Here is a 24,950-nt window from a genome sequence, read left to right on the forward strand (position 1 = left end):
GAAACATCAGGCAATGGATGAATGGCACGACAATGGTATCTCTGTGCATTCAAATTGCCATCAATAAAATGCAATTGTGTTTGTTGTCAGTAGCTTATGCCTGCGCATACCATAACCCACCGTGGAGCACTCTGTTCACAACGTTGACAGCTCGGCCACACGATGCCGTACATGTGGTCTACAGTTGTCAGGCCGTTTGGACGCACTGCCAAGTTCTCTAAAATGACATTGGAAGTGTCTTATGGAACATAAATTAACATTTACATTCTCTGGCAAAAGCTCAGATGGATATTCTGGCAGTCAGGATCCCAATTGCACACTCCCTCAGAACTTGAGGCATCTGTGGCATTGTGTTGTGACAAAACAACATATTTTAGCATGGTATTTTAGTGTCCCCAGCACAAGGTGCACCTGTGTAATTATCATGCTGTTTAATCCGCTTCTTGATATGTCACACATGTCAGTTGGATTGCCTTGGCAAAGGAGAAATGCTCACTAACAGGGATGGAAACAGGTTTCGGCACAACATTTGAGAGAAATAAGCTTTGTGCGTATGGAACATTTCTGGGATATTTTATTTCAGCTCATGAAACATGGTACCAACACTTTGCATGTTGCGTTTATATTTTTGTTCAGTGTAGCTAACCACTTTCATCTGTGAGCTAACGTCAGCTTATAATGCAAAGAGGCAAATTGGCTTGTCGATGTGTGTGCACTAGCAATTATTGGTCAACCACATTATGTGGGGTCCAATGGAATCTCACACCCTCAAATAACTTTCATTGAATCGTCAATGGTCTCCCGTGAGCTCCACTCTTAACTTGATTATATTAAGTTACTTTCCAGGGGAGCAATTCTGGGAAGTGTGGCAACTACTTCAATCATTCGTTCAGGCAGTTTAAATTGAAAGCTGTTTGTCCATAATTTGTGCCTGTGGTTCATTAGGTTGTTAAATTAGAATAGTACTGCCTTATTTGAATAAATTATGGACATTACCTCATCTTTGAGTATCTGCAGGAATAATTTGGGAACAATTACACATGCTAATTTGAAAAAGCATACCCTATTAAATTAAATGGGTAACAACTCCATATTTTATATGCAGTAGGAAATGAGCATACACTAACTGCTCCTTCTTTTAATTTATTAATGAGTAGAAGCAAGCGCCAATCATGCAGGTAGCTTGGAATTCAATGTGTGCCATAATCACATTCAAGTGTTGATAGATTGAACACAACTGGCTTTCCTTTGTCATGGATATGAGGTGGGACACTTTTAATTATGTAAAATAGCCATAGTGAAGGCCATTTTGCTCTACTCAAGTTAATTGAGTTCAGCAAATTTTCCATAATTCTTCAACATGAATCACCGTTGTAAGTTGTGAACTATGTAAATTGAGACTCGTTTCCAACCTTATTCCTTTTTGAATTACCATTGTCACTTAACCATGAATTTGTTTATAGAATAAGGTGTTTTTAAAGCCATTTGGTGGATGAGGCTGAGAGGGCTGAAGCAATGAAAGGACAGACATGTTAATGATTGTTTAAGAAGAAAATAACATTCAGACCTAAGTCACAACATACGTGAGCACAGGACTTGCATTTTACAAGACCACTGCAATAATCAAAATTCTGACTAAAAACAACCTGAATCTGGATCCCTCATCGTGGGTCATGACCACCAGAAGCTCACAGAAAAGCTGAGCTCCAAAGAACGCACGTAATGCCAGTGCTTGACTGGGATGAATAAGACCTCCCCAGGCTGCAACACACACTCTAGGTAGGGAGCCTTCACAAACTCTGGGAATCGCACCACGTCTGGACTTTCCACCTCCACCTGCATTAAAGAAAGCTTTGTGTTTAAATGGCAAACACTTGACTAATTTCTCCCATTCAAAGTATGCAGCACTAACAGTTTAGGTAGATCATGTATATGCTAGATTGTTTTTAAGATCATAGACCTGGTGCATGAAGAGATTTAAAATTGAATTTTAACCTGACTAGTGTTGTGTAGGAGCTGCAATTGGTGAGGGTAGAGTTTCTCGGTGTCCTCAGGGGAATACAGACGAATGTACTTTCTCCCAACCACCTGTTACAAAATATGGGAACATGCAGTCATCAAATTATGATTGCCAAAATACAGGATCACATCTCTGCAGGGTCCAAATTGCTGTGAGTCTGATCCTACTCGCTGGATGTGATAGACTCACCTGAGCCAGGAAGTTCTGTTGAGGATCTTGATGAAGGGGGGACACTGTACCTCCTGGCCCAAACCAAGCGTTGATTGTGATGTCATCTTCATCTCCCTCACCAAGACAACAGTAGTCAGGGATACGGATGTCGTCTTTAAGCTCGGGGACCTTGGAGAAGAGTACATTGAACAAAATAGTGTTTTTGTAAATGAAAAACATGTATGCTTTAATGTAATTTGTACAATACAAAAATGGAGGCAAGGATTATAGAAGCCTGTATCCTACATTTCCAGTAAAATATACATTTGTTGTATTTTAGTCTTATAGTGAACAAAAATAACCGCAACAATTTCAACGGTTTTACTAAGTTACAGATCATGTAAGAAAATCAGTCAAATGAAAAATTCATTAGGCCCTAATCTATGGATTTCACATGACTGGCAGGGGCGCATCCATGGTTGGGGAGCAAGGCCCAGCTAACCAGAATGAGTTTTCATCAGCTGTCCTGGTGGCCGATATCACAAAGCCTAAAACGACGTTGGAGGCGGCTAATGGTACAGAAATTAACATTAAATTATCTGGCAACAGCTCTGGTGGACATACCTGCATTCAGCATGCCAATTGCATGTTCCCTCAAAACTTGAGACATCTGTGGCATTGTGCTGTGTGACAAAACTGCACATTTTAGAGTGACCCTTTGTCCCCAGCACAAGGTGCACCTGTGCAATGATTATGCTGTTAATCAGCTTCTTGATATGCCACATCTGTCAGGTGGATGGATTATCTTGGCAAAGTATAAATAATCACTAAGAGGGATGTAAACAAATTGCTGCACAACATTTGAGAGAAATATGTTCTTTGTGCATGTGAAACATTTCTGGGATATTGTATTTCAGCTCATGAAACCATCGCTTTACGTGTTGTGTTTATATTTTTGTTCAGTATATATCAACACTGACATCCTCACCCAAATTTGTTATGTAAAAAAACAGGACAGGGCAATGACCAACCTGATCAAATAGCTGGTGCTGAGCAAGATATCCCAAACTTGATGCGTCCTAAAGTGAGAGAGAGAGTGGGAATAGGCATTGAGTGAAGAGCATCTATCCTTGGCTAATTCTTGGGGTAATATTGAGGAAGTACTTACTTTCACAACAATATAGCGATCGATGAATTCATTGACCGTAAGCAGCGTCTGTGACCATTCCTCATCGGTATATCTTGAGCCCACTTCAACAGGTACAGTCCGACAACCAGCAACAGTTTGCAGGTATTCTATGCTTTGCAAAGGGAAAAAACAAAATCAACAGAGGTGTCTAGGGGACTATGAGAAGGTAAGGGCAAGGGACTAGAGAAGGACACAAAATAAAGAAAAAGGTACCTCCAAGGGTGATTTTTGAAGGCTGGCCAGTGATCTATGATACCCTCTAATATGACTGGCTTTTGGGGATCCAAGTAATCTTTCTTGAAACTCTCCAATGATGGACAGTGTACCCTTGGTACTGCCAGAGCCTGCTTGACAACGGGCACTGACACACAGTCAACCTTCATTTTCTGTTGAGAAGAGAATTTAACATAGCATAAACTAAAACAGTTTGACTTGAAGAACAAGCTATATGCAAAGCAAAATAAAATAGCCTAGTAGCCTTTAAGAAAATTATGAGAAAGAACAAAAGGGATATGACACAGGCTCACATTGACTGGTTAGTAAGCAACAGGCCACAACATACACAGTATAAGATATGAAATCCACCTTGGCACTAACGCCTTCACTAGGATTCTCCTCATTGGAGTGCCTCTTCCCGATTTCATTTTGCAGGATCCTTACAAAGGTTTGTAAAATATTGTCCATGATGGCTGCCCCCATGAGCAGGCCCAAGTCACATGTCCGTATGGCCTCCTGCACTCTAGCTGATGAGGCGTCATCACGGCATAGGGCAGCTACTTTGAACAGGCAGCCATATGAATACAAACACCTCCACTCCTTGTCCACATCACGCCATGTTCCTGTGTTGAGCTTCTCCCAGGAAAAGTCCAAGATGATCTGAGCATTTTGCCTCCATCGACCGCTCCCGGTGTACAGCTGCTGCCTGCAACGTTTCAGCACATCCACCACACTGGGCTCAACTTTTTCACTGAAGTCAAGTGGAAATTCTGCCTCCGTCACAGGCAAAGCAGCAGAGATAGCTGACCACAGTTCTGCCATAGGCTAGTGCTGTGGAATAGAGACAATTGTTAGACCCAATCAAAAGTTACAGTGCACAATCAATCTGGTCTGAAAACCACTAATATTATAACCATACACTTAGCTAGCTGGGGGCTGCCTACCTGCAAAACCTTTGCTACCTGTTAACTCTAATGAATACACAAGACTTCTATTAAAACCACAATTTTCCATATCCTTCCTCACGTGTGACATGATGTAAATGAGTTAAATATGAAGAGACAGAGATTTTCAGGGAGCGAGACCCCTGAACCTCGATTCCGGTAAGAGCAAGAAACAAAGACCCCTATCCCCAAATATTGTTAGAGTGGATCAGATATCTAATGAAATACTATATGGCTCTTCCACAAACAAACGTATCATCACTGGGCACGTGTTATATTTAATAGCCCGACAATGATATTACAACATGTGGACAAATAAATAGAAAACGCTCTAATAATTTAGATAATTCACAAAACACGTTTAGCTACCGTTATTGACACAAGTAGACGCTGGTGTTGCAATAAAATATCTCCGTGTAGAAAAGGAATACATTATTTATGTTCCTTGTCGACGTGATGATAGGGTTCGATCATGCAAACAGTAATATCACATTATTTTGCACGTAGCACATTTTTCGTAAAAAACATCAACGTTATTCCCCTTGCTCCAGTCTGAAGAGTGGACAGTTTGATCTAGCCTCCAGCTGTGCTGACGTCTAGCTCCAGGAGCGGCTTGTGACATAGTAGCCTTGCAGCCGCAAAAATGGCGCTGTTATTCTTTATGTATTTTGTAATTTTCTATTGGCTAACCAAATTTAGCAGGTTTATTCGTTTTTACGGGGAAACAAAATTTAGGTTGAAAATACTATACTGTAATTTACCTCAGATTCTCCCATTACCGATAGAACACTGGTTAGTTATAATTATAAACTGGGTGGTTCGAGCCCTGAATGCTGAGTGGCTGACAACTGTGGTATATCAGATCGTATACCACGGGTATGACAAAACATTTATTTTTACTGCTTCAATTACGTTGGTAACCAGTTTATAATAGCAATACGGCACCTCTGGGTTTTGTGGTATTTGGTCAATATACCACGGCTAAGAACGTGCTTAAGAACAGCCCTTAGTCATAGTATATTGGCCATATACAACCTCGTGCCTTATTGCTTAAATATATTTGACTGTATCCCTGGTGGTGAGGCGCGTGCGGGTTGAATATAGAGAAAAAAATGCATTGAAAAATCCATAAATGTATCATTCTTGTGCAATTCATGTCTAGGGCCTTCATTTTTTTCTCCTTTATTTTTATCTGGCATTAGTGCTTAAACTCAAGTTTTAGGGCGTAACTGCAGGCAATCTCTAAATACACAGCAATTGCCAAATGCTTTTGGGAACTTGGGCACAAATAGTTAACGTCCATCCAATGAGGCAAAAAGGAAAATGTCGGAGTTTAATTCAATAAGAGAAATGCTACAAAACGGAGAGTTGAAAATAAAGAGAAGGGCGTACCAGAACAGTGTTATGTGTGATGATTGTGAGGCACTATACAAATTCCAAAGCCACAAGCAACCTTGTCTCAGATTATTTCATATCATTCTGTACGTAAATCTGACATTCTCCAATTAGTATGACATGTTACGTTTTTTATTGTATGTATTATTTTGTGGATGTCTGTTATCCATTTCGTATGATATGTTATCCTCTTAAGAATTACAATTCTTATTATATGTTACAAATTTGAAAGTAGCTAAAAAGTAGTAATTTGTTGCAAAGTTGCTAAAATGCTAAAGTTGTCAGTGATGAGATTCGAACTCGCATTAGGGGAAGGGTTAGCTAACATGCTAAGTAATTGCAAAGTAGCTAAAAAAGTAGTAAGTAGTTGCAAAGTTGCTAAAGTTGTCTGTGATGAGATTGGAACTTGAAACCATTGGGTTGCTAGATTTTCGCGTTGATGAAATTCGAATTCAATGCCTTTGGGTTGCTAGACGTTCGTATTATATGCCCCCTTTTTCATTCTGTCGATGTGGGCTAGGCTATAACATAGTATCTGATGAGCAAGGGTTTATTTAGTCTTCTAGGGCAACAAGTAATGACAGAAGAGAAGCTGCATTTAATTAGAGACAAGTTTATTAACAAATAGCCTACCAAAATGTTGTGGTCTGCGGTCGTGAGGCCAACTGGATGTACCGCCAAATTTTCTAAAACAACGTATCTAATTTGACGTTGGAGGCATTTTATGGTGGAGAAATTAACACTAAATTCTCTGGCAACAGCTCCGGGGGACATTCCTGCAGTCAGCATGGCAATTGCATGCTCCCTCAAAACTTCAGACATCTGTAACATTGTTTTGTGTGACAAAACTACACATTTTAGAATAGCATTTTACTGTCTCCAGCACAAAGTGCACCTGTGTAATGATCATGCCGTTTAATCAGCTTCTTGATATGCCACACCTGTCAGGTGGATGGATTATCTTGGCAAAGGAGAATTGCTCACTAACAGGGATGTAAACACATTTGTGCACAAAAAGCGTTTTGTACATATGGACAATTTCTGGGATATTTTATATTTCAGCTCATGTAACATGCCACCATTACTTTACATGTTGCATTTATATGTTTTTTTTCCAGTATAAATTACTTAATAAAAGTTTGGACACATTCAAGGGATTCTCATTCAATGTTTTTTCTTTATTTTTTACTATTTTCTACATTGAAGAAAAACAGTGAAGACATCAAAACTATGAAACAACACATATCTAGTAACCGATAAAGTGTTAAACAAATCAAAATATATATTTTATTTGAGATTCTTCAAAGTAGCCACCTTTTGCCTTGATGACAGTTTTGCACACTCTTGGCATTCTCTCAACCAGCTACATGAGATCGTCATCTGGAATGCTTTTCAATTAACAGGTTTGCCTTGTTAAACATTAATTTGTGGAATTTCTTTCCTTCTTATTGCATTTGAGCCAATCAGGTTTTTTGGTTACTACATGATTCCATATGTGTTATTTCATAGTTTTGATGTCTTCTCTATTATTCTACAATGTAGAAAATGTTAAAAATAAAGAAAAACCCTTGAATGAGTAGGTGTGTCCAAAATGTTGACTGGAACTGTGTATATATTTATCCCCAGTGGTGGAAAAAGTAGTAATATGTCAAACTTGAATAAAAGTAAAGATTCCTTAATAGAAAATGACTCAAGTAAAAGTGAAAGTCATCCAGTAAAATACTAGAGTTAAAGTCTAAAAGTGTTTGGTTTTAAATATTCTCTATTATCAAAAGTACATGGAATTTCAAAAGTAAAAGTATGAATATTTTATTTATTTATAGATAGCCAGGGGCACATTCCAACACTCAGACATTAATTTACAAACAAAGCATTTGTGTTTAGTGAGTCCGCCAGATCAGAGGCAGTAGGGATGACCAGGGATGTTCTCTTGAAAAGTGCGTGAATTGGACCATTTTCCTGTCAAAATGTAACAAGTACTTTTGGGTGTAAGGGAAAATGTATGGAGTAAAAAGTACATTATTATTTTCTTTAGGAATATAGTGGATAAAAAGTAAATAATTGCAAAGTAAAGTACAGATACTGTAAAAAACGAAGTAAGTAGTACTTTAAAGTACTTTACACCACTGTTTACCCAACACACCCCTTGTCAAAAAATCGTTCTAAAATCTCTGACTGTAAGCTTCAAAGCATTTTCGATATTTGCGTGGTGGGTTCGGATGCGGGCTTCAGATTTTCACTTTATCACATATAGTCAGGCAGTTGCAGGTGTGTTATTAGCGATTGCGGGTGAACAAACAGCTGATCTGTACATCACCAATCGCTTAAACGCGGAAACATTTTTACGCCCAGCGGAGAGTGGCCGTAGGCAAATGCCAAAAGACGCAAGGAATAATAGCACCGTCTGGCAGCAGCAGGACTAGTGACAGGTCAGAAGGCATCTTGATTCCTTATCTTGTCACCCCATCCAACAGCATCAGCATCTCTGACTATTTAATGAGTATTAAAACTCTGAATATTTAGGCAATTTCATTGACGACTATATGATGTACAGTTGAAGTCGGAAGTTTACATACACTTAGGTTGGAGTCAATAAAACTAGTTTTTCAACCGCTCCACGAATTTCTTGTTAGCAAACTATAGTTTCGCAAGTCGGTTAGGAGGTGTACCTGTGGATGTATTTCAAGGCCTACCTTCAAACTCGGCGCCTCTTTGCTTGATATCATGGGAAAATCAAAATAACTCAGCCAAGACCTCAGAATAGAAATTGTAGACCCCCACAGGTCTGGTTCATCCTTGGGATCATTTTCCAAACGCCTGAAGGTACCACGTTCATCTGTACAAGCAAGTATTAACACCATAGGACCACGCAGCCGTCATACCGCCCAGGAAAGAGACGTGTTCTGTCTCCTAGAGATGAACGTACTTTGGTGCCGAAAAGTGGAAATCAATCCCAGAAAAACAGCAAAGGACCTTGTGAAGATGGTGGAGGAAACGGGTACAAAAGTCTCTATATCCACAGTAAAACGAGTCCTATATCGACATAACCTGAAATGCCACTCAGCAAGGAAGAAGCCACTGCACCAAAACCGCCATAAAAAAGCCAGACTACGGATTGCAACTGCAGATGGGGACAAAGATCGTACTTTTTGGAGAAATGTCCTCTGGTCTGATGAAACAAAAATAGAACTGTTTGGCCATAACGACCATAATTTTGTTAGGAGGAAAAAGGGGGAAGCTTGCAAGCAAAGAACACCATCCCAACCGTGAAGCACGGGGGTGGCAGCATCACGTTGTGGGGGTGCTTTGCTACAGGAGGGACTGGTGCACTCCATCCTGAGGATGGAAAATTATGTGGATATATTGAAGCAACATCTCAAGACATCATCAGGAAGTTATAGCTTGGTTTCAAATGGGTCTTCCAAATGGACAATGACCCCAAGCATACTTCCAAAGTTGTGGCAAAATGGCTTAAGGACATCAAAGTCAAGACATTGGAGTGGCCATCACAAAGCCCTGACCTCAATCATATAGAACATTTCTGGGCAGAGTTGAAAAAGCGTGTGCGGACAAGGAGGCCTACAAACCTGACTCGGTTACACCAGCTTTGTCAGGAGGAATGGGCTAAAAACTTATTGTGGGAAGCTTGTGGAAGGCTACCGGAAACATTTGACCCAAGGCAATGCTACCAAATACTAATTGAATGTATGTAAACTTCTGACCCACTGGGAATATGATGAAATAAATAAAAGCTTAAATAAATCATTCTCTCTACTATTATTCTGACATTTAACATTATTAAAATAAAGTGGTGATCCTAACTGACCTAAAACAGGGATTTTTACTGGGATTCAATGTCAGGAATTGTGAAAAATTGTGTTGCATTACGCACTGAATGTAGGTAAGGAGTCAAACGCAGGAGAGCAGAGATGTCAGTAGCGTATATTTTAATAAGGGCAAGTCCAAAACAACGCCCAAGACAATGGGAACTAACAGTACTCCCGTAAATTGTAAAAACACACGCACCTTACTATAAGAACCACACGCGAAATACACTGAGGAAAGCCTCCACAAGCAACAAGAAAATAATCCCGCACAAACCTAAGCGGGGAAACAGGGGTAAATATACACACATAAATGAAAGCAAGTGAAAACCAGGTGTGAATGAACCGAAGACAAAACAAACGGAAAAGGAAACATGGATGGTGATTGCTAGTAGGCCGGCGACCCCGACCGCTGAGCACCGCCAGAACAGGGAGAGGAACCACTTTCGGTGGAAGTCGTGACAAACTGAGTTTAAACGTATTTGGCTAAGGTGTATGTAAACTTCTGAATTCAACTGTAGGTTGAAATCATATTCTTATTCTGAAGCAAAATATACCTGACAATGACCTGTGGAGAAGGAGATGAAAGACTGGAATGTCATGGAAAACCATCCCCATAAAAGGCAGATAAACTCTTGTGGAAGCCTTATATTCTACATAGGAACGCAAATGATTACGTTTTTAAAAAGTAAGTAGGGTCGTTCAACAAAAAGTGTGCCTTTTGTGTCCCTTTGATATTTTAAGTAGAAATCGTGGACCAATACATCATTTTAAAAGCATGTTATATTACATTTTTTTATATGAATAAAGGCTTGCTAAAGTGCCAAAATGCAGCATTCTGACACGTCCCTCCTTCAGCCCATTACCTCTAGGAAGGTTTTAACGCACTTAATCACAAACTTTCTCAAAATTTCACCATCATTGTAAAGCCCTAGTTATTTGGTTTATTTTTTGACAAAGTCATTTCTGAAGACGAGGAGCATCCATGCATGGGATTTCATTTGGGATTTTAAATTGAATTATTTTAACATTATTTTACATGCCATTTAATTCCATGCAACAGTAATATAATTGTATTAATAATCCTTCATTTCAAGTGTCATAGTTTGCAAATAAATGCATGGATGACAGTGAAAAATGGAAGGTTTTCCCTTTACAAAAACTGAACTTCATGAAAGAAATGTCCTGTTGGTGACATCTTGTCACAGTACACCCACACTGTGTAAACCCAGTCAACCCGTGGCTCTCTTACCCAGTCACATCTGCTCACGACCTCCCAGAGCTCTAGCCTCACAAGATCAATCTATCAATGTCGCATTGATTTTATTTGGACTGTTGCAGCCAGGCTTGATTTGGCTGGATAACCTGCACAAACTGTAGCATGCTCAGTGGACTGAAGCAAATTGAAAATAGTTTAACACCGTAAACACTTTTGTTAGATAATTGATTATACATTGTCTGGTTTTACCAGACTGTTTAGGAAATGAATAGCCCAACATTGATTGGTGACTGGTTTAGGGGAAACGCCAGTCGTGGCATTGCCCAAGTTCACAGGAGGCTTCTGAAGGGAAGACTGCACATAATAATGGCTGGAATGGAGCGAATGAAATGGCATCAAACACATGGAAACCATGTATTTGATACCATTACACCTCTTCCGCTCCAGCCATTACCACAACCATGTCCTCCCCAATTGAGTTGCCACCAACCTCCTGTGCCCAGGTTATATGACCTGCTACTAAAATAGAACCATTGTCAGTGTTTATTTAATACATGCTTTACTTTACTGTACCCGGAAATTACTATACAATTTCCAAAAGTGAAATGAATAGAACTTTGTGTGGTTCATGTCTTCATTGTTTGTGATGGCTAATGATCTGCAGATTAGATAAATGTTGATGTCATACTCTATTCACAAGGGAAGTGTGAGACAAATGCACAATATTGTTTTGATCGAATGATGTGCATAAATGCTTCAAGTACAAAGTCCACGATAAGACAACGCAGAAAAATATGATGCAGATTAGATCAATTCCCCTCTACCCCACTGCTATTATTTTCCAATTAACATCAGAGACTGTAGTCAACAGACCCATGCTTAAAGATGTTCTCCAGCGAATTTTGAACTTTTCCTGTTGAAAAGTGAGATAGTATACAGTAAAGTACACACACTAAAGGGTAAAAACAATGAGAAAACCAATGTTTTTTTTAGACAAACTTCAGGGAGCAGGGCATTCAAAGAGTTGGTTTGATGGTCAGATGTGATGTCGTCAGCCTCACCCCTTCTTTAAGGACCGGTAGGGAAGCAATAGAGAACATGCTATAGAATATGCTATTTCATCAAACTGGGGCCTGTAGCTGTAAGCTCTATCCTGGCAACTCTTTGGGGCCTGTAGCTGTAGGCTCTATCCTGGAAACTCTATGGGGCCTGTAGCTGTAGGCTCTTTCCCGTTAACTCTATGGGGCCTGTAGCTGTAGGCTCTATCCTGGTAACTCTATGGGGCCTGTAGCTGTGGGCAGAATCCTTGTGGAGATACAGAACACTTTCAACCTGTGTGTTAAAGGTCTTTCTCCATGGCACTCTGTGTTTTTGAAAGAGAAAGCTTGTGCTTCAGGGTGTGTGTTGCACAGCGTGATTTCATCCACAGAATCATCACATTGGTTTGACATGCTGGATGAAAGTCTCACCCATGGGAATTGATGGTGAAGTCATTAGTACGTGAAATGCTGAACAATTTTGTTTTCACTTCCCTCTATCACTCTTTCATTACAATTACTTGCTAAACATAGGCTGAAGATCAACACAACGATACCTATTTGGATGCAATAGCAATGCATATTTTTGCATCCATTTTCTTCAGACATGATTTCTTTCATGCTCTGATTATTATAATATGTATAAAATAATTCATGGTAGAGAACAACACAAGTTATTATACCAAATAAAGGATCATCCCAGCAGGTGCTCCAACATTAAATATACACTATATATACAAAGTAAGTGGACACCCCTTCAAATGAACACATTTTGCTTGCAACACTCACTACCGAGTTCCAAACTCTGGTAGCAAAATCAGCACAAGAACTGAGATTCGGGAGCTTCATGAAATGGGTTTCCATGGCCAAGCAGCTGCACACAAGCCTAAGATCACCATATGCAATGCCAAGTGTCGGCTGGAGGGGTGTAAAGCTCGCTGCCAATGGACTCTGGAGAAGTGGAAACGAGTTCTCTGGAGTGATTAATCACATGTCACCATCTGGCAGTCTGACGGACGAATCTGGGTTTGGCGGATGCCGGGAGAACACTACCTGCCCGAATGCATAGTGTAAAGTTTGTTGGAGGAGGAATAATGGTCTGGGGCTGTTGTTCATGTTTCTGGCTAGACCCTTTACTTGAAGAGAAATCTTAACGCTACATCATACAATGACATTCTAGACAATTCTGTGCCTCCAATTTTGTGGCAACAGTTTGGGGAAAGCACTTTCCTATTTCAGCATGACAATTCCCCGGTGCACAAAGCGAGGTCCATACAGAAATGGTTTGTTGAGATCGGTGTGGAAGAACTTGACTGGCCTCCACAGAGCTCTGACCTCAACCGCAATGAACACCTTTGGGATGAATTGGAATGCTGACTGTGAGCCAGGCCTAACTGCGCCCAACCTCACTCTTGTGGCTGAATGGAAGCAAGTCCCCGCAGCAATGTCCCAACATCTAGTGGAAAGCCTTCCCAGAAGAGTGGAGGCTGTTATAGCAGCAACTCCATATTGATGCCCGTGATTTTAGAATGAAATGTTCGACGAGTAGGTGTCCACATACTTTTGGTCACGTAGTGTATATTTCACCTCTCTGTGCATATGCCTAATCCAATCCAAAATTCTCTACATGCCTCTGGAGTCTGCTATTCTCTTATGCATGTCATTCATTCCTAACAAATTTGTAAATTGAGTTGTACTCATTTTTTTGTTGTCGGAATAATGATTTATAAATTGTAAGTAGATCAAATGCCATAGTAATTACACAGTGTTATAAACAGTTAACAATATGGGTACGGCAGATCAAATCAAGAAGGAGCACATGACCTGCATGCATGGTAAAGAGTATTGAGTCTGTCTTGTCAGTTGCTGAGCTTTGGACAAAAGTTACAATGGTTATGATGTCTGAAATGGAGCTTGTTAATGATTTACATAAAAGGGAAATGCCGGGGTTATGTTCATTATCTCTGATCGCAAGCAAAGCAAACATTTTACAAACAGGAGAGCTAAATTAGAATTCTTAGAGCAGATGAACCAAATTGTTTGATAATGTTAGTTTGTGCCAAGTAAAATAGACACATTTTCCCTGAATAGTTCCCCGAAAATGCATTTTGATCAATTCAAATGTCATCAAATAGCAACCATCTCTATTCATTACATCTGCAGTTCCTAATCAGCCTCTCTCACTCTTTGTTTGTATCCCTTTCATCAGTTCTTTGGACAGCTCAAGGACACTTCCTTGTGGAGAACTCCAATGCTTCCACCATCACCACCATTACAGTGCATGTATATTAATAGTATATATTAATGGTAGGCTATGTAATAATGGCAGTCATTTCAATTATTTGGTGACCTAGAGCAGAAGGTGTAATTGTAACACATTGTTTTATTTTTCAGCATGTTATGTGGCAATCTGTCACGGCCGTCTTCCTGGAAGGAATAAGTGGACTAAAGCGCAGAGTGGTGAGCGTACATTACTTAATTTCTAATGTCGCCAACAAAACAATACGACCGTGTGGCTTAAGATGGCTATAGTGCCACTGACAAAGTCAACTTCCCAAAAATAACAAAGGGGAAAAGGCTGCCTAAGTATGATTCCCAATCAGAGACAACTAAAGACAGCTGTCCCTGATTGAGAACCATACCCGGCCAAAACAAAGAACTAAAGAACATAGAATACAGAACATAGAATGCGCACCCAAATCACACCCTGACCAAACCAAAATTGAGACAACAAAAAAGGCTCTCTCAGGTCAGGGCATGACACAATCTTTACATATATTTTGAGTGGAATGGAAGGATAGAAATATCAGGTATGTGCATGTGAAGATCATCCAATGGGAAAATAGAGCTAACATTAATGAAAACTTGCAATTGCATCTTTGTTTTCATTAAGGATATGACTCATACGTCCTTCCAATGTTGTTTCCCTACTTAGTAATGGTGTGTGTTCTCTGTTTGACACTGTTTCCTTTGTTCTTGATGTCCCTCTCAGATAGGAGCAGAAAGACTATCTTTATAGGTCTGTGTTACTGTAATTTAATTATGCCAATGTGTTTTCATTAATTGAAAACCCTTAATCTATTTCATGAGAATTTGTAAGATTCTTGTTTGCATAAAATAGACGGAGACCAGCCATTTCAATAATAGGTAACAGAATTTATTCTCAGAGCGCGCTGCCACTTCACCACGAGCAACAGTTTATACACAAAACATGACGTAATTTCATTGCTTAACAGAAACCCCTCCTCTCGACAGGGACAAAGTGAGGTGAAAAGTTCATTCTAACTTACTAACACACTCCCAGGTAACTTTTGACCCCTCAACATTATCGATCACCACTTAGCTGACAGTTCTAATTAACAGAAAACCTAGGAATGCACTCACTGTCTTATCTAAAAACCCCAGAGCACAGTTTCGTCGGTTCAACCATAGGTTAACAACCTTATCTGTTTACACAGTCCACTTCTTTCTTCCTAGTTGGAATGGTGTTCATTAACTTTAATTACTCCTTGTCTGTGTCACACAATCCCATTTTATGAACTCATATTGTTAATCAGATATAATAAAACAGAGTATAAGTTTACTTAGTTACAGTTCTATTTGAAATGGGGATATTGTTTATTCATTTATTCATAATAATTCTAACAGTCTGCTGGTTACCTCAGTGCTGGGAACACTCAGCTTCCTGGCTCTGAGAAAGACTCTTCCACCAGAGGAGGAGATGCTCAATGAGGAGGAAGGCCAGCCTTTGCTCTCATCTCGCATGATGTTAGTTTCCTAATTAATTGACAGTACTCTCTCACTGTACCCTTATTTCAATGGGAATCTATGGCACTGCGTTTGGTGTCTCTGTTTTAAATGATGGTTATTCATTCTGCTATGAATTTGAATATCACAGTATTGAAAATAAATATTGTTTGTCTTGCTAATTTGATAATTTTCCATCTTAATGTTTGGCAGGTATAAGCAAAGGGTGGCAGTACAAGATGCAAAGTCAGAATTCAGTAAGTTAATGTAGCTTCACAGGCACATTTGTTATTATACAATCAATCATTGATCTATTCCTTTGGGTTAAAGTGCATCTCCGTTACCTTGCTTTTGTTGTTTCACTGTTTTACTATCCTGTTAGTCATCTAAAGCAATTCCTTGTGTGTTTCCTTCTCTTCAGAGACAATCCTGCAACTGCTCAAAACCAAAACCATATTGCTTCTGAGCTGTTGCATGGCATACAGTGGTAAGTAGATTGTACTGCACAACCAAAAGTCCAGACATTTCCCTCGGAGGAATAGTGTTTTTACCAATGTGTTGTCATCATAGGTCTGGAGCTATCTTTCTACAGTGGTGTGTATGGGACATGTATCGGGGCAACAATAGAGTTTGGAGCGGCAGCTAAAGGCTTGATTGGGATCTCTGGAATCGTGTTGGGGATTGGAGAGATAGTTGGTAGGTTTGTGTTGCCCAGTGTAACTTGTACCCATCACTCTTATGTTGCTGTTACAATCTAACAAGGAACTAGTTTGACAGTAATCTGATGTGATTTGTCAGGTGGAGGAATCTTTGGACTAGTATGTAAGAATAACCGCTTCAGACGGACATCTGTGGTCTTCCTGGGGATGGTCGTCTTCCTGGGGATGGTCGTCTTCCTGGGGATGGTCGTACACTACCATTCAAAAGTTTTAGAACACCTACTCATTCAAGGTTTTTTTTAACTTTAATTTGGACTATTTTCGACATTGTCGAATAATAGTGAAGGCATCACAACTATGAAATAAAACTGATGGAATCATGTAAAAAAGAAACTTCCCTTTTTCAGGACCTTATCTTTCAAAGATAATTTGGAAAAATGCAAATAACTTCACAGATCTTCATTGTAAAGGGTTTAAACAATGTTTCCCTTGCTTGTTCATTGAACCATAAACAAAGCTGACCACGACTCTATTTTGTTGCTCCCTGCCTACAGACAGAAACTAAAACAAGAAGCTCCCGCGCTCAGGTCTGTTCAATGCTGGTTCGACTAATCTGATTCCACGCTCAAGACTGCTTCGATCACGTGGACTGGGATATGTTCCGCATTGCTTCCAACAACAACATTGACGAATACGCTGATTTGGTGAGCGAGTTCATTAGAAAGTGCATTGACAATGTCGTTCCCATAGCAACGATTAAAACATTCCCAAACCAGAAACCGTGGATTGATGGCAACATTCGCATGAAGCTCGAACCACTGCTTTTAACCAGGGCAAGGTGACCGGAAACATGACCGAATACAAACAGTGTAGCTATTCCCTCCGCAAGGCAATCAAACAAGCTAAGCGTCAGTATAGAGACAAAGTAGAGTCACAATTCAACGGCTCAGACACAAGACGTACGTGGCAGGGTCTACAGTCAATCACGGATTACAAAAAGAAAACCAGGCCTCCCAGGTGGCGCAGTGTTAACCCTCGCAAGGCTGCAGGCCCAGACGTCATCCCCAGCCGCGTCCTCAGAGCATACGCAGACCAGCTGGCTGGTGTGTTTACGGACATATTCAATCAATCCTTATCCCAGTCTGCTGTTCCCACATGCTTCAAGAGGTCCACCATTGTCCCTGTTCCCAAGAAAGCTAAGGTAACTGAGCTAAACGACTACCGCCCCGTAGCACTCACTTCCGTCATGAAGTGCTTTGAGAGACTAGTCAAGGATGATATCAACTCCACCCTACCTGGCACCCTAGACCCACTCCAATTTGCTTACCGCCCAAACGGGTCCACAGACGACGCAATCTCAACCACACTGGACACTGCCCTAACCCATCTGGACAAGAGGAATACCTATGTGAGAATGCTGTTCATCGACTAAAGCTCAGCATTTAACACCATAGTACCCTCCAAACTCATCATCAAGCTCGAGACCCTGGGTCTCGACTTCGCACTGTGCAACTGGGTACTGAACTTCCTGACGGGCCGCCCCCAGGTGGTGAGGGTAGGTAACAACATCTCCACCCCGCTGATCCTCAACACTGGGGCCCCACAAGGGTGTGTTCTGACCCCTCTCCTGTACTCCCTGTTCACCCACGACTGCATGGCCATGCACGCCTCCAACTCAATCATCAAGTTTGCAGACGAGACTACAGTGGTAGGCTTGATTACCAACAACGACGAGACGGCCTACAGGGAGGAGGTGAGGGCCCTCGGAGTGTGGTGTCAGGAATATAACCTCACACTCAACGTCAACAAAACAAAGGAGATGATTGTGGACTTCAGGAAACAGCAGAGGAAGCACCCCCCTATCCACATCGATGGGACTGTAGTGGAGAGGGTATTAAGTTTTAAGTTCCTCTACATACACATCACGGACAAACTGAATTGGTCCACCCACACAGACAGCATCGTGAAGAAGGCGCAGGCAGCGCCTCTTCAACCTCAGGAGACTGAAGAAATTTTGCTTGTCACCAAAAGCACTCACAAACTTCTACAGATGCACAATCGAGAGCATCCTTTCGGGCTGTATCACCGCCTGGTACGGCAGCTGCTCCGCTCACAACCGTAAGGCTCTCCAGAGGGTAGTGACGTCTGCACAATGCATCACCGGGGGCAAACTACCTGCCCTCCAGGACACCTACACCACCCGATGTCACAGGAAGGCCATAAAGATCATCAAGGACAACAACCACCTGAGCCACTGCCTGTTCACCCCGCTATCATCCAGAAGGCGAGGTCAGTACAGGTGCATCAAAGCAGGGACCTAGAGACTGAAAAACAGCTTCTATCTCAAGGCCATCAGACTGTTAAACAGCCACCACTAACATTGAGTGGCTGCTGCCAACACACTGACTCAACTCCAGCCACATTAATAATGGGATTTGATGGAAAGTGATGTAAAATATATCACTAGCCACTTTAAACAATGCTACTTAATATAATGTTTACATACCCTACATTACTCATCTCATATGTATATGTATATACTGTACTCTATATCATCTACTGCATCTTTATGTAATATATGTATCCCTTGCCACTTTAAACTATGCCACTTTGTTTACATACCCTACATTACTCATCTCATTTGTATATACTGTACTCGATACCATCTACTGCATCTTGCCTATGCCGTTCTGTACCATCACTCATTCATATATCTTTATGTACATATTCTTTATCCCTTCACACTTGTGTGTATAAGGTAGTAGTTTTGGAATTGTTAGGTTAGATTACGCGTTGGTTATTACTGCATTGTCGGAACTAACATCTGCTAACCATGTGTATGTGACAAATACATTTGATTTGATTTGATTTGAATTAATGAACATGCACCTGGGGAGCAGTTGTTAAGACACTAACAGCTTGCAGACGGTAGGCAATTAAGGTCACAGTTATGAAAACTTATGACACTAAAGAGGTCTTTCTACTGACTCTGAAAAACACCAAAAGAAAGATGCCCATGTCCCTGCTCATCTGCGTGAACGTGCTTTAGGCATGCTGCAAGGAGGCATGAGGACTGCAGATGTGGCCAGGTAAATAAATTGCAATGTCTGTACTGTGAGATGCCTAAGACAGCGCTACAGGGAGACAGGACGGACAGCTGATCATCTTCGCAGTGGCAGACCACGTGTAACAATACCGGCACAGGAACATCACACCTGCGGGAAAGGCACAGGATGACAACAACAACTGCCCGAGTTACACCAGGAACGCATAATCCCTCCATCAGTGCTCAGACTGTCCGCAATAGGCTGAGAGAGGCCGGACTGAGGGCTTGTAGGCCTGCTGTAAAGGCAGGTCCTCACCATACTTTACCAGCAACAACGTTGCCTATGGGCACAAACCCACCGTCGTTGGACCAGACAAGACTGGTAAAAAGTGCTCTTCACTGACGAGTCGCGGTTTTGTCTACCCATGGATGATGGTTGGATTCGCGTTTATCGTCGAAGGAATGAGCGTTACACCGAGGCCTGTACTCTGGAGTGGGATCGATTTGGAGATGGAGGGTCTGTCATGGTCTGGGGCGGTGTGTCACAGCATCATCGGACTGAGCTTGTTGTCATTGCAGGCAATCTCAACGCTGTGCGTTACAGGGAAGACATTCTCCTCCCTCATGTGGTACCCTTCCTGCAGGCTCATCCTGACATGACCCTCCAGCATGACAATGCCACCAGCCATACTGCTTATTCTGTGCGTGATTACCTGCAAGACAGGAATGTCAGTTTCTGCCATGGCCAGTGAAGAGCCCAGATCTCAATCCCATTGAGCATGTCTGGGACCTGTTGTATCGGTGGGTGAGGGCTAGGGCCATTCCTCACAGAAATGTCCGGGACCTTGCAGGTGCTGTGGTGGAAGAGTGGGGTATCATCTCACAGCAAGAACTGGCAAATCTGGTGCAGTCCATGAGGAGGAGATGGCCGCCTCGCTTCGCATTTCTAGGAAACTATGCAGTATTTTGTTTTTTCATGTGTTATTTCTTATAATGTTACCCCAGAAAATCGTAGGTTTTATTACATACAGTCGGGAGGAACTATTGGATATAATAGCAACTTTAACTCACCAACATTATGACCAGGAATACGACTTTCCCGAAGCGGATCCTTGTGTTTGGCCTACCACCCAGGACAATGGATCGGATCCCAGCCGGCGACCCAAAACAACGGCACCGTAGAAGTGGCAGACGGAGCGGTCTTCTGGTCAGCCTCCGTAGACGGGCACATCACGCACCGCTCCCGAGCATACTACTCGCCAATGTCCAGTCTCTTGACAACAAGGTAGACGAAATCCGAGCAAGGGTAGCATTCTAGAGAGAGACTGTAACATTCTTTGTTTCACGGAAACATGGCTCACTCAAGACACTCTATCTGAGTCGGTACAGCCACCTGGTTTCTTCACTCATCGCGCCGACAGAAACAAACATCTCTCTGGTAAGAAGAAGGGCAGGGGTGTATGCCTTATGATTAACGAGACGTGGTGTGATCATAACGACATACAGGAACTCAAGTCCTTTTTTTCACTTGACTTAGAATTCCACACAATCAAATGCCGACCGCATTATCTACCAAGAGATTTCTCTTCGATCATAATCACAGTCGTGTATATCCCCCCCAAGCAGACACATCGACGGCCCTGAAAGAACTTCATTGGACTCTTTGTAAACTGGAAATGACATATCCTGAGGCTGCATTTATTGTAGCTGGGGCTTTTAACAAGGCTAATCAGAAAACAAGGCTCCCCAAATTCTATCAGCATATCGATTGTGCTGACTAGGGCTGCCAAAACACTAGATCACTGTTATTCTAACTTCGGTGACGCATATAAAGCCCTCCCCCACCCTCTCTTCGGAAAAGCTGACAACGACTACATTCTGTTGCTCTCAGCCTATAAACAGAAACTAAAGCAGACTCCAAAGTGGAGTCGCAATTCAATGGCTCAGACACGGGAGGTATGTGGCAGGGTCTACAGTCAATCACGGACTACAAAATAAAAAACCAGGCCTCCCAGGTGGCGCAGTGCGTGCTAACCAAGGTAGCCAGGTGTTTCCTCCAACACATTGGTGCGGCTGGCTTCCGGGTTGGAGGCATGCTGTGTTAAGGAGCAATGCGGCTTGGTTGGGTTGTGTTTTGGAGGACGCATTGCTTTCGACCTTCGTCTCTCCCGAGCCCGTATGGGAGTTGTAGCAATAAGACAAGATAGTAATTACTAACAATTGGATACCACGAAATTGGGGAGAAAAGGAGGTAAAAAAAACAAACAAAAAAAAACCAGCCCCGTCGTGGACCACGATGCCTTGCTCCTAGACAGACTAAATAACTTTTTTGCTCCCTTTGAGGACAACACAGTGCCACTGACACGGCCCGCGACCAAAACCTGCATCTTGCCTATGCCGTTCGGGCATCACTCATTCATGCATTTTTATGTACATATTAGTATTCATTCCTTTACACTTGTGTGTGTAAGGTAGTTGTTGTGAAATTGTTAGGTCTAATTACTTGTTAGATATTACTGCATGGTCAGAACTAGAAGCACAAGCATTTCGCTACACTCGCATTAACATCTGCTAACCATGTGTATGTGACAAATACATTTGATTTGATTTACATTACTTAATGCAGCTGGTGGCCACACCAGATACTGACTGTTACTTTTGAATTTGACCCCACCTTTGTTCAGGGACACATTATTCATGGCAACTGCTCATTATGGTCATCCTGGGTTTCACTGGAACACTCTGCTTCTTCATGGTGGAAAGAATACAGAACTTCTCTGTAGACCTACAACAAGAGTATTAGGACCCATCATTTCAACACTGGCACAGTCATGTATTTCAGACTTACATTTCTAGGTTTTTTAACAGGAAAGATACTTTGCACCTTCAATGTCTTAGCTTTAACTTATCTTGCACAACACACTAATTATAACCAACGATATTGATGTATACCGGAAAATGTAATGCTGTGTTGAAATGTGTATAGATAGACAAAATTGTCAAAATTTAGTCAATGACAATTCTCAACATCCACCATGCCAAAGCTTACAGGAGCTATCCAGTGATTAAAAAAAAACAATATTGCCTTGTAATAATACAATTACTGTACAACTTATTTTCAGTGCCCATAGCATGTAGCAGAGTAGTTAAAAAATACATCTATATGCATGAACATTTATCCTTTTATGTCAGCCATGCATACTAAGTGCCTGTTAATGTTTTGGTTGCTTGCATCTGTTAAATTAAGCAAATTTCTATTTAAAAAAATGGTTAAAGTAACTTATTTGCCATATGTATCCTCTGTGGCAACGAGAAGGTACAAACACAATCCGATTTTTAAACATTTAAACCAACAGGTGCGCTAACTTGCGCTTCTTCGGTTAGTGTCTCCCAAAGTGTTGGTAGACGTCACTGGGCAAGTGCAACACTTTAATTTTTACTGGGAATTGAAGTTCTAGATTGCACATTCAAAATCAGAGGTTATTGTTTGGGACAACAACGTGCAATACACATTATGCTCAGGAGATGGTGCTGAAATACAACTGTAGGCATCAATTTAGATCAGAATGAAGGAAACATTAACGTTGATCATACAATAAAAAACACTCTAATTAAACTCCTATTTCAACTATTCCTTTCTAAAGACTGTCAGGTTGCACCTATACTGTTGCGGTTCTCCTTTTCTTATATACAGGAAACGGATATGTTAACTCAGTCCAAGCAGAGACATTTGCATCCTCATGATAATGCACTTCTCTTTTTCCCCACCATGGCAACAGATTGCGTGTGCTGTTTTCGATTGCAAGTTCTTTCTGGTACTGCACGTTATATAAAATGTGTGATACATACATTGGTGGAAAAAGTACCGAATTGTCATACTTGAGTAAAAGTAAAGATTCCTTAATATAAAATGACCCAAATGAGTCACCCAGTAAAATCCTACTTGAGTAAAAGTAGAAAGTATTTTGGTTTTAAATATACTTAAGTATCAAAAGTAAATGCAATTTCTAAAATGTATTTAGGTATCAAAAATAAAAGTATAACCATTTCAAATTCCTTATATTATGCAAACCAGACGGCACGATTTTCTTACTTTTTAAATTTACGGTTAGCCAGGGGCGCATTCCAACACTCAGACATCATTTATAAACAAAGCATTTGTGTTTAGTGAGTCTGCCAGATCAGATGCAATAGGGATGACCAGGGATTTTCTCTTTAAGCGCGTGAATTAGACAATTTTCCTGTCCTGCTAAGCATTCAAAATGTAATGAGTACTTTTGGGTGTCATGGAAAATGTATGGAGTAGAAAATACAATATTTTCTTTAGGAATGTAGTGGAGTAAAAGTTGACAAAAATATAAATAGTAAACTACAGATACCTCAAAAAACGACATAAGTAGTACTTTAAAGTATTTTTACTTAAGTACTTTACACCACTGGGTACATATTAAAGGTGATGCAGACTTTCAACCTAAAATATTTTCCATTACAAATGCTCACCTTCAAATGCATCTATGTCCAACATTTTATTACACTTGCAACAATTTAGATAGAAATCCAAAAAGAACCGGATAAAAGGGATTTCATTGTTAGTACTCCATAAAAGTGATATATATTTTCTCCCTCTAAAAAGGACATTTTAATGTTGATCACTGGCAGGAAGATGTGACATCACTGCAGTTAATTTGTTTTCCAAGCAAGGTTCAAGAGCAGGGCCCATAAATCATAGAGGTGGATGACGACCTTAGAGAAGCACTGGACCAGTGAGGGCACCATAGGTCCCGCAGTACTTCACAGGTAATTGAGTATTGATTGCATTATAATCAGAATCCTAAAGTGTTCATCCTTTGTGCTATTTTCTAGTCAATTGTGCAACTTGATGCTTTGCATACAAACATTAAGAAGAATGTGTGGTATAAGTCCTGAAATGTACCTTACCTATTGGAATCTACAAGCGCTCACCTGGTATTTCTAACACTAACTGGACCGAAGCTTAACGTGCCTGCAACACAGAGAAGTACATAGGTATTTGAGCTATTAAATGGCAATAACAGAAAGTGGTGCCAATGACAGAATAACTCAATAAATTCACATTTTCAAGACAACCTTTGAGCTGCCTTTTAATCCTCAACAAAATTCAATTTTGCAATGAAGTCCGCAAAAATGAATTTCCATCACTTGCATTGCCTGTCCAAAGCATTTGAAGTATGACATAGCTGTGAATGCCACCATGCATTCCTGCATGCTTGCTCAATATAAGCATGACAAGTTGGCATAGCAGACCTGTGGCTCTGTGAAAATGGCCTTTCACCACCCCCTCATGTGTCTCCACACTTCTATCTTGGCCTTTGTTCAAAAACAGCCTGTCACAAAATCGCCACAATCCCATGAAAGAAATTATGCTGAATGCCTCAGTCATTCCAATCGTATACTATTATTGATGGTTAAACTGTGGCAAACGCCTCTCAATAGTCTGCATGATAAACCATCACTAGTCTGGTAAT

At 40.9% G+C, this 24,950-nt stretch overlaps 2 protein-coding genes across 3 annotated transcripts; one reads left to right on the forward strand and one right to left on the reverse strand.

The window, feature by feature from the left end:
- Positions 1–557: 557 nt before the first annotated feature.
- Positions 558–5,100, reverse strand: kdm8 (lysine (K)-specific demethylase 8). Of its 2 annotated transcripts, none has more exons than XM_021624976.2 (8): positions 4,520–5,100; positions 3,945–4,406; positions 3,573–3,745; positions 3,339–3,471; positions 3,202–3,249; positions 2,210–2,359; positions 1,996–2,088; positions 558–1,836 (listed from the first exon to the last, which is right to left on the reverse strand). In XM_021624976.2, exons 2-8 carry the CDS (start codon positions 4,395–4,397, stop codon positions 1,672–1,674), a joined length of 1,215 nt encoding a protein of 404 aa, XP_021480651.2. In that variant the 5' UTR covers positions 4,398–4,406; positions 4,520–5,100; the 3' UTR covers positions 558–1,671. The 2 variants fall into 2 exon arrangements, with proteins under 2 accessions (XP_021480651.2, XP_021480650.2); XM_021624975.2 differs by having other exon boundaries at positions 4,889–5,097.
- A 10,340-nt stretch (positions 5,101–15,440) lies between these two features.
- On the forward strand, positions 15,441–16,773 carry LOC110538959 (UNC93-like protein MFSD11). The gene is made up of 5 exons (XM_021625927.2): positions 15,441–15,762; positions 15,955–15,998; positions 16,163–16,228; positions 16,312–16,437; positions 16,540–16,773. The coding sequence occupies exons 1-5, from the start codon at positions 15,716–15,718 to the stop codon at positions 16,701–16,703; spliced, it is 447 nt and encodes a 148-aa protein (XP_021481602.2). The 5' UTR covers positions 15,441–15,715; the 3' UTR covers positions 16,704–16,773.
- The last annotated feature ends 8,177 nt before the right edge of the window (positions 16,774–24,950 follow it).

The sequence above is a fragment of the Oncorhynchus mykiss genome, chromosome 12, assembly GCF_013265735.2.
Source record: "Oncorhynchus mykiss isolate Arlee chromosome 12, USDA_OmykA_1.1, whole genome shotgun sequence".
Taxonomy (NCBI): domain Eukaryota; kingdom Metazoa; phylum Chordata; class Actinopteri; order Salmoniformes; family Salmonidae; genus Oncorhynchus; species Oncorhynchus mykiss.

Bases quoted from the DNA above. Each gene is read 5' to 3' on its own strand.
- kdm8 (XM_021624976.2), bottom strand. From the start codon at position 4,397: ATGGCAGAACTGTGGTCAGCTATCTCTGCTGCTTTGCCTGTGACGGAG. The intron at 3,250-3,338 runs GTAAGTACTTCC...CTCTCACTTTAG, and splicing joins ATCGCTATATTGTTGTGAAA to GACGCATCAAGTTTGGGATA. The intron at 2,360-3,201 runs GTTGGTCATTGC...CTCTTCTCCAAG, and splicing joins AGCACCAGCTATTTGATCAG to GTCCCCGAGCTTAAAGACGA.
- LOC110538959 (XM_021625927.2), top strand. From the start codon at position 15,716: ATGCTCAATGAGGAGGAAGGCCAGCCTTTGCTCTCATCTCGCATGAT. The intron at 15,999-16,162 runs GTAAGTTAATGT...CCTTCTCTTCAG, and splicing joins AGATGCAAAGTCAGAATTCA to AGACAATCCTGCAACTGCTC. The intron at 16,438-16,539 runs GTAGGTTTGTGT...GTGATTTGTCAG, and splicing joins GGGGATTGGAGAGATAGTTG to GTGGAGGAATCTTTGGACTA.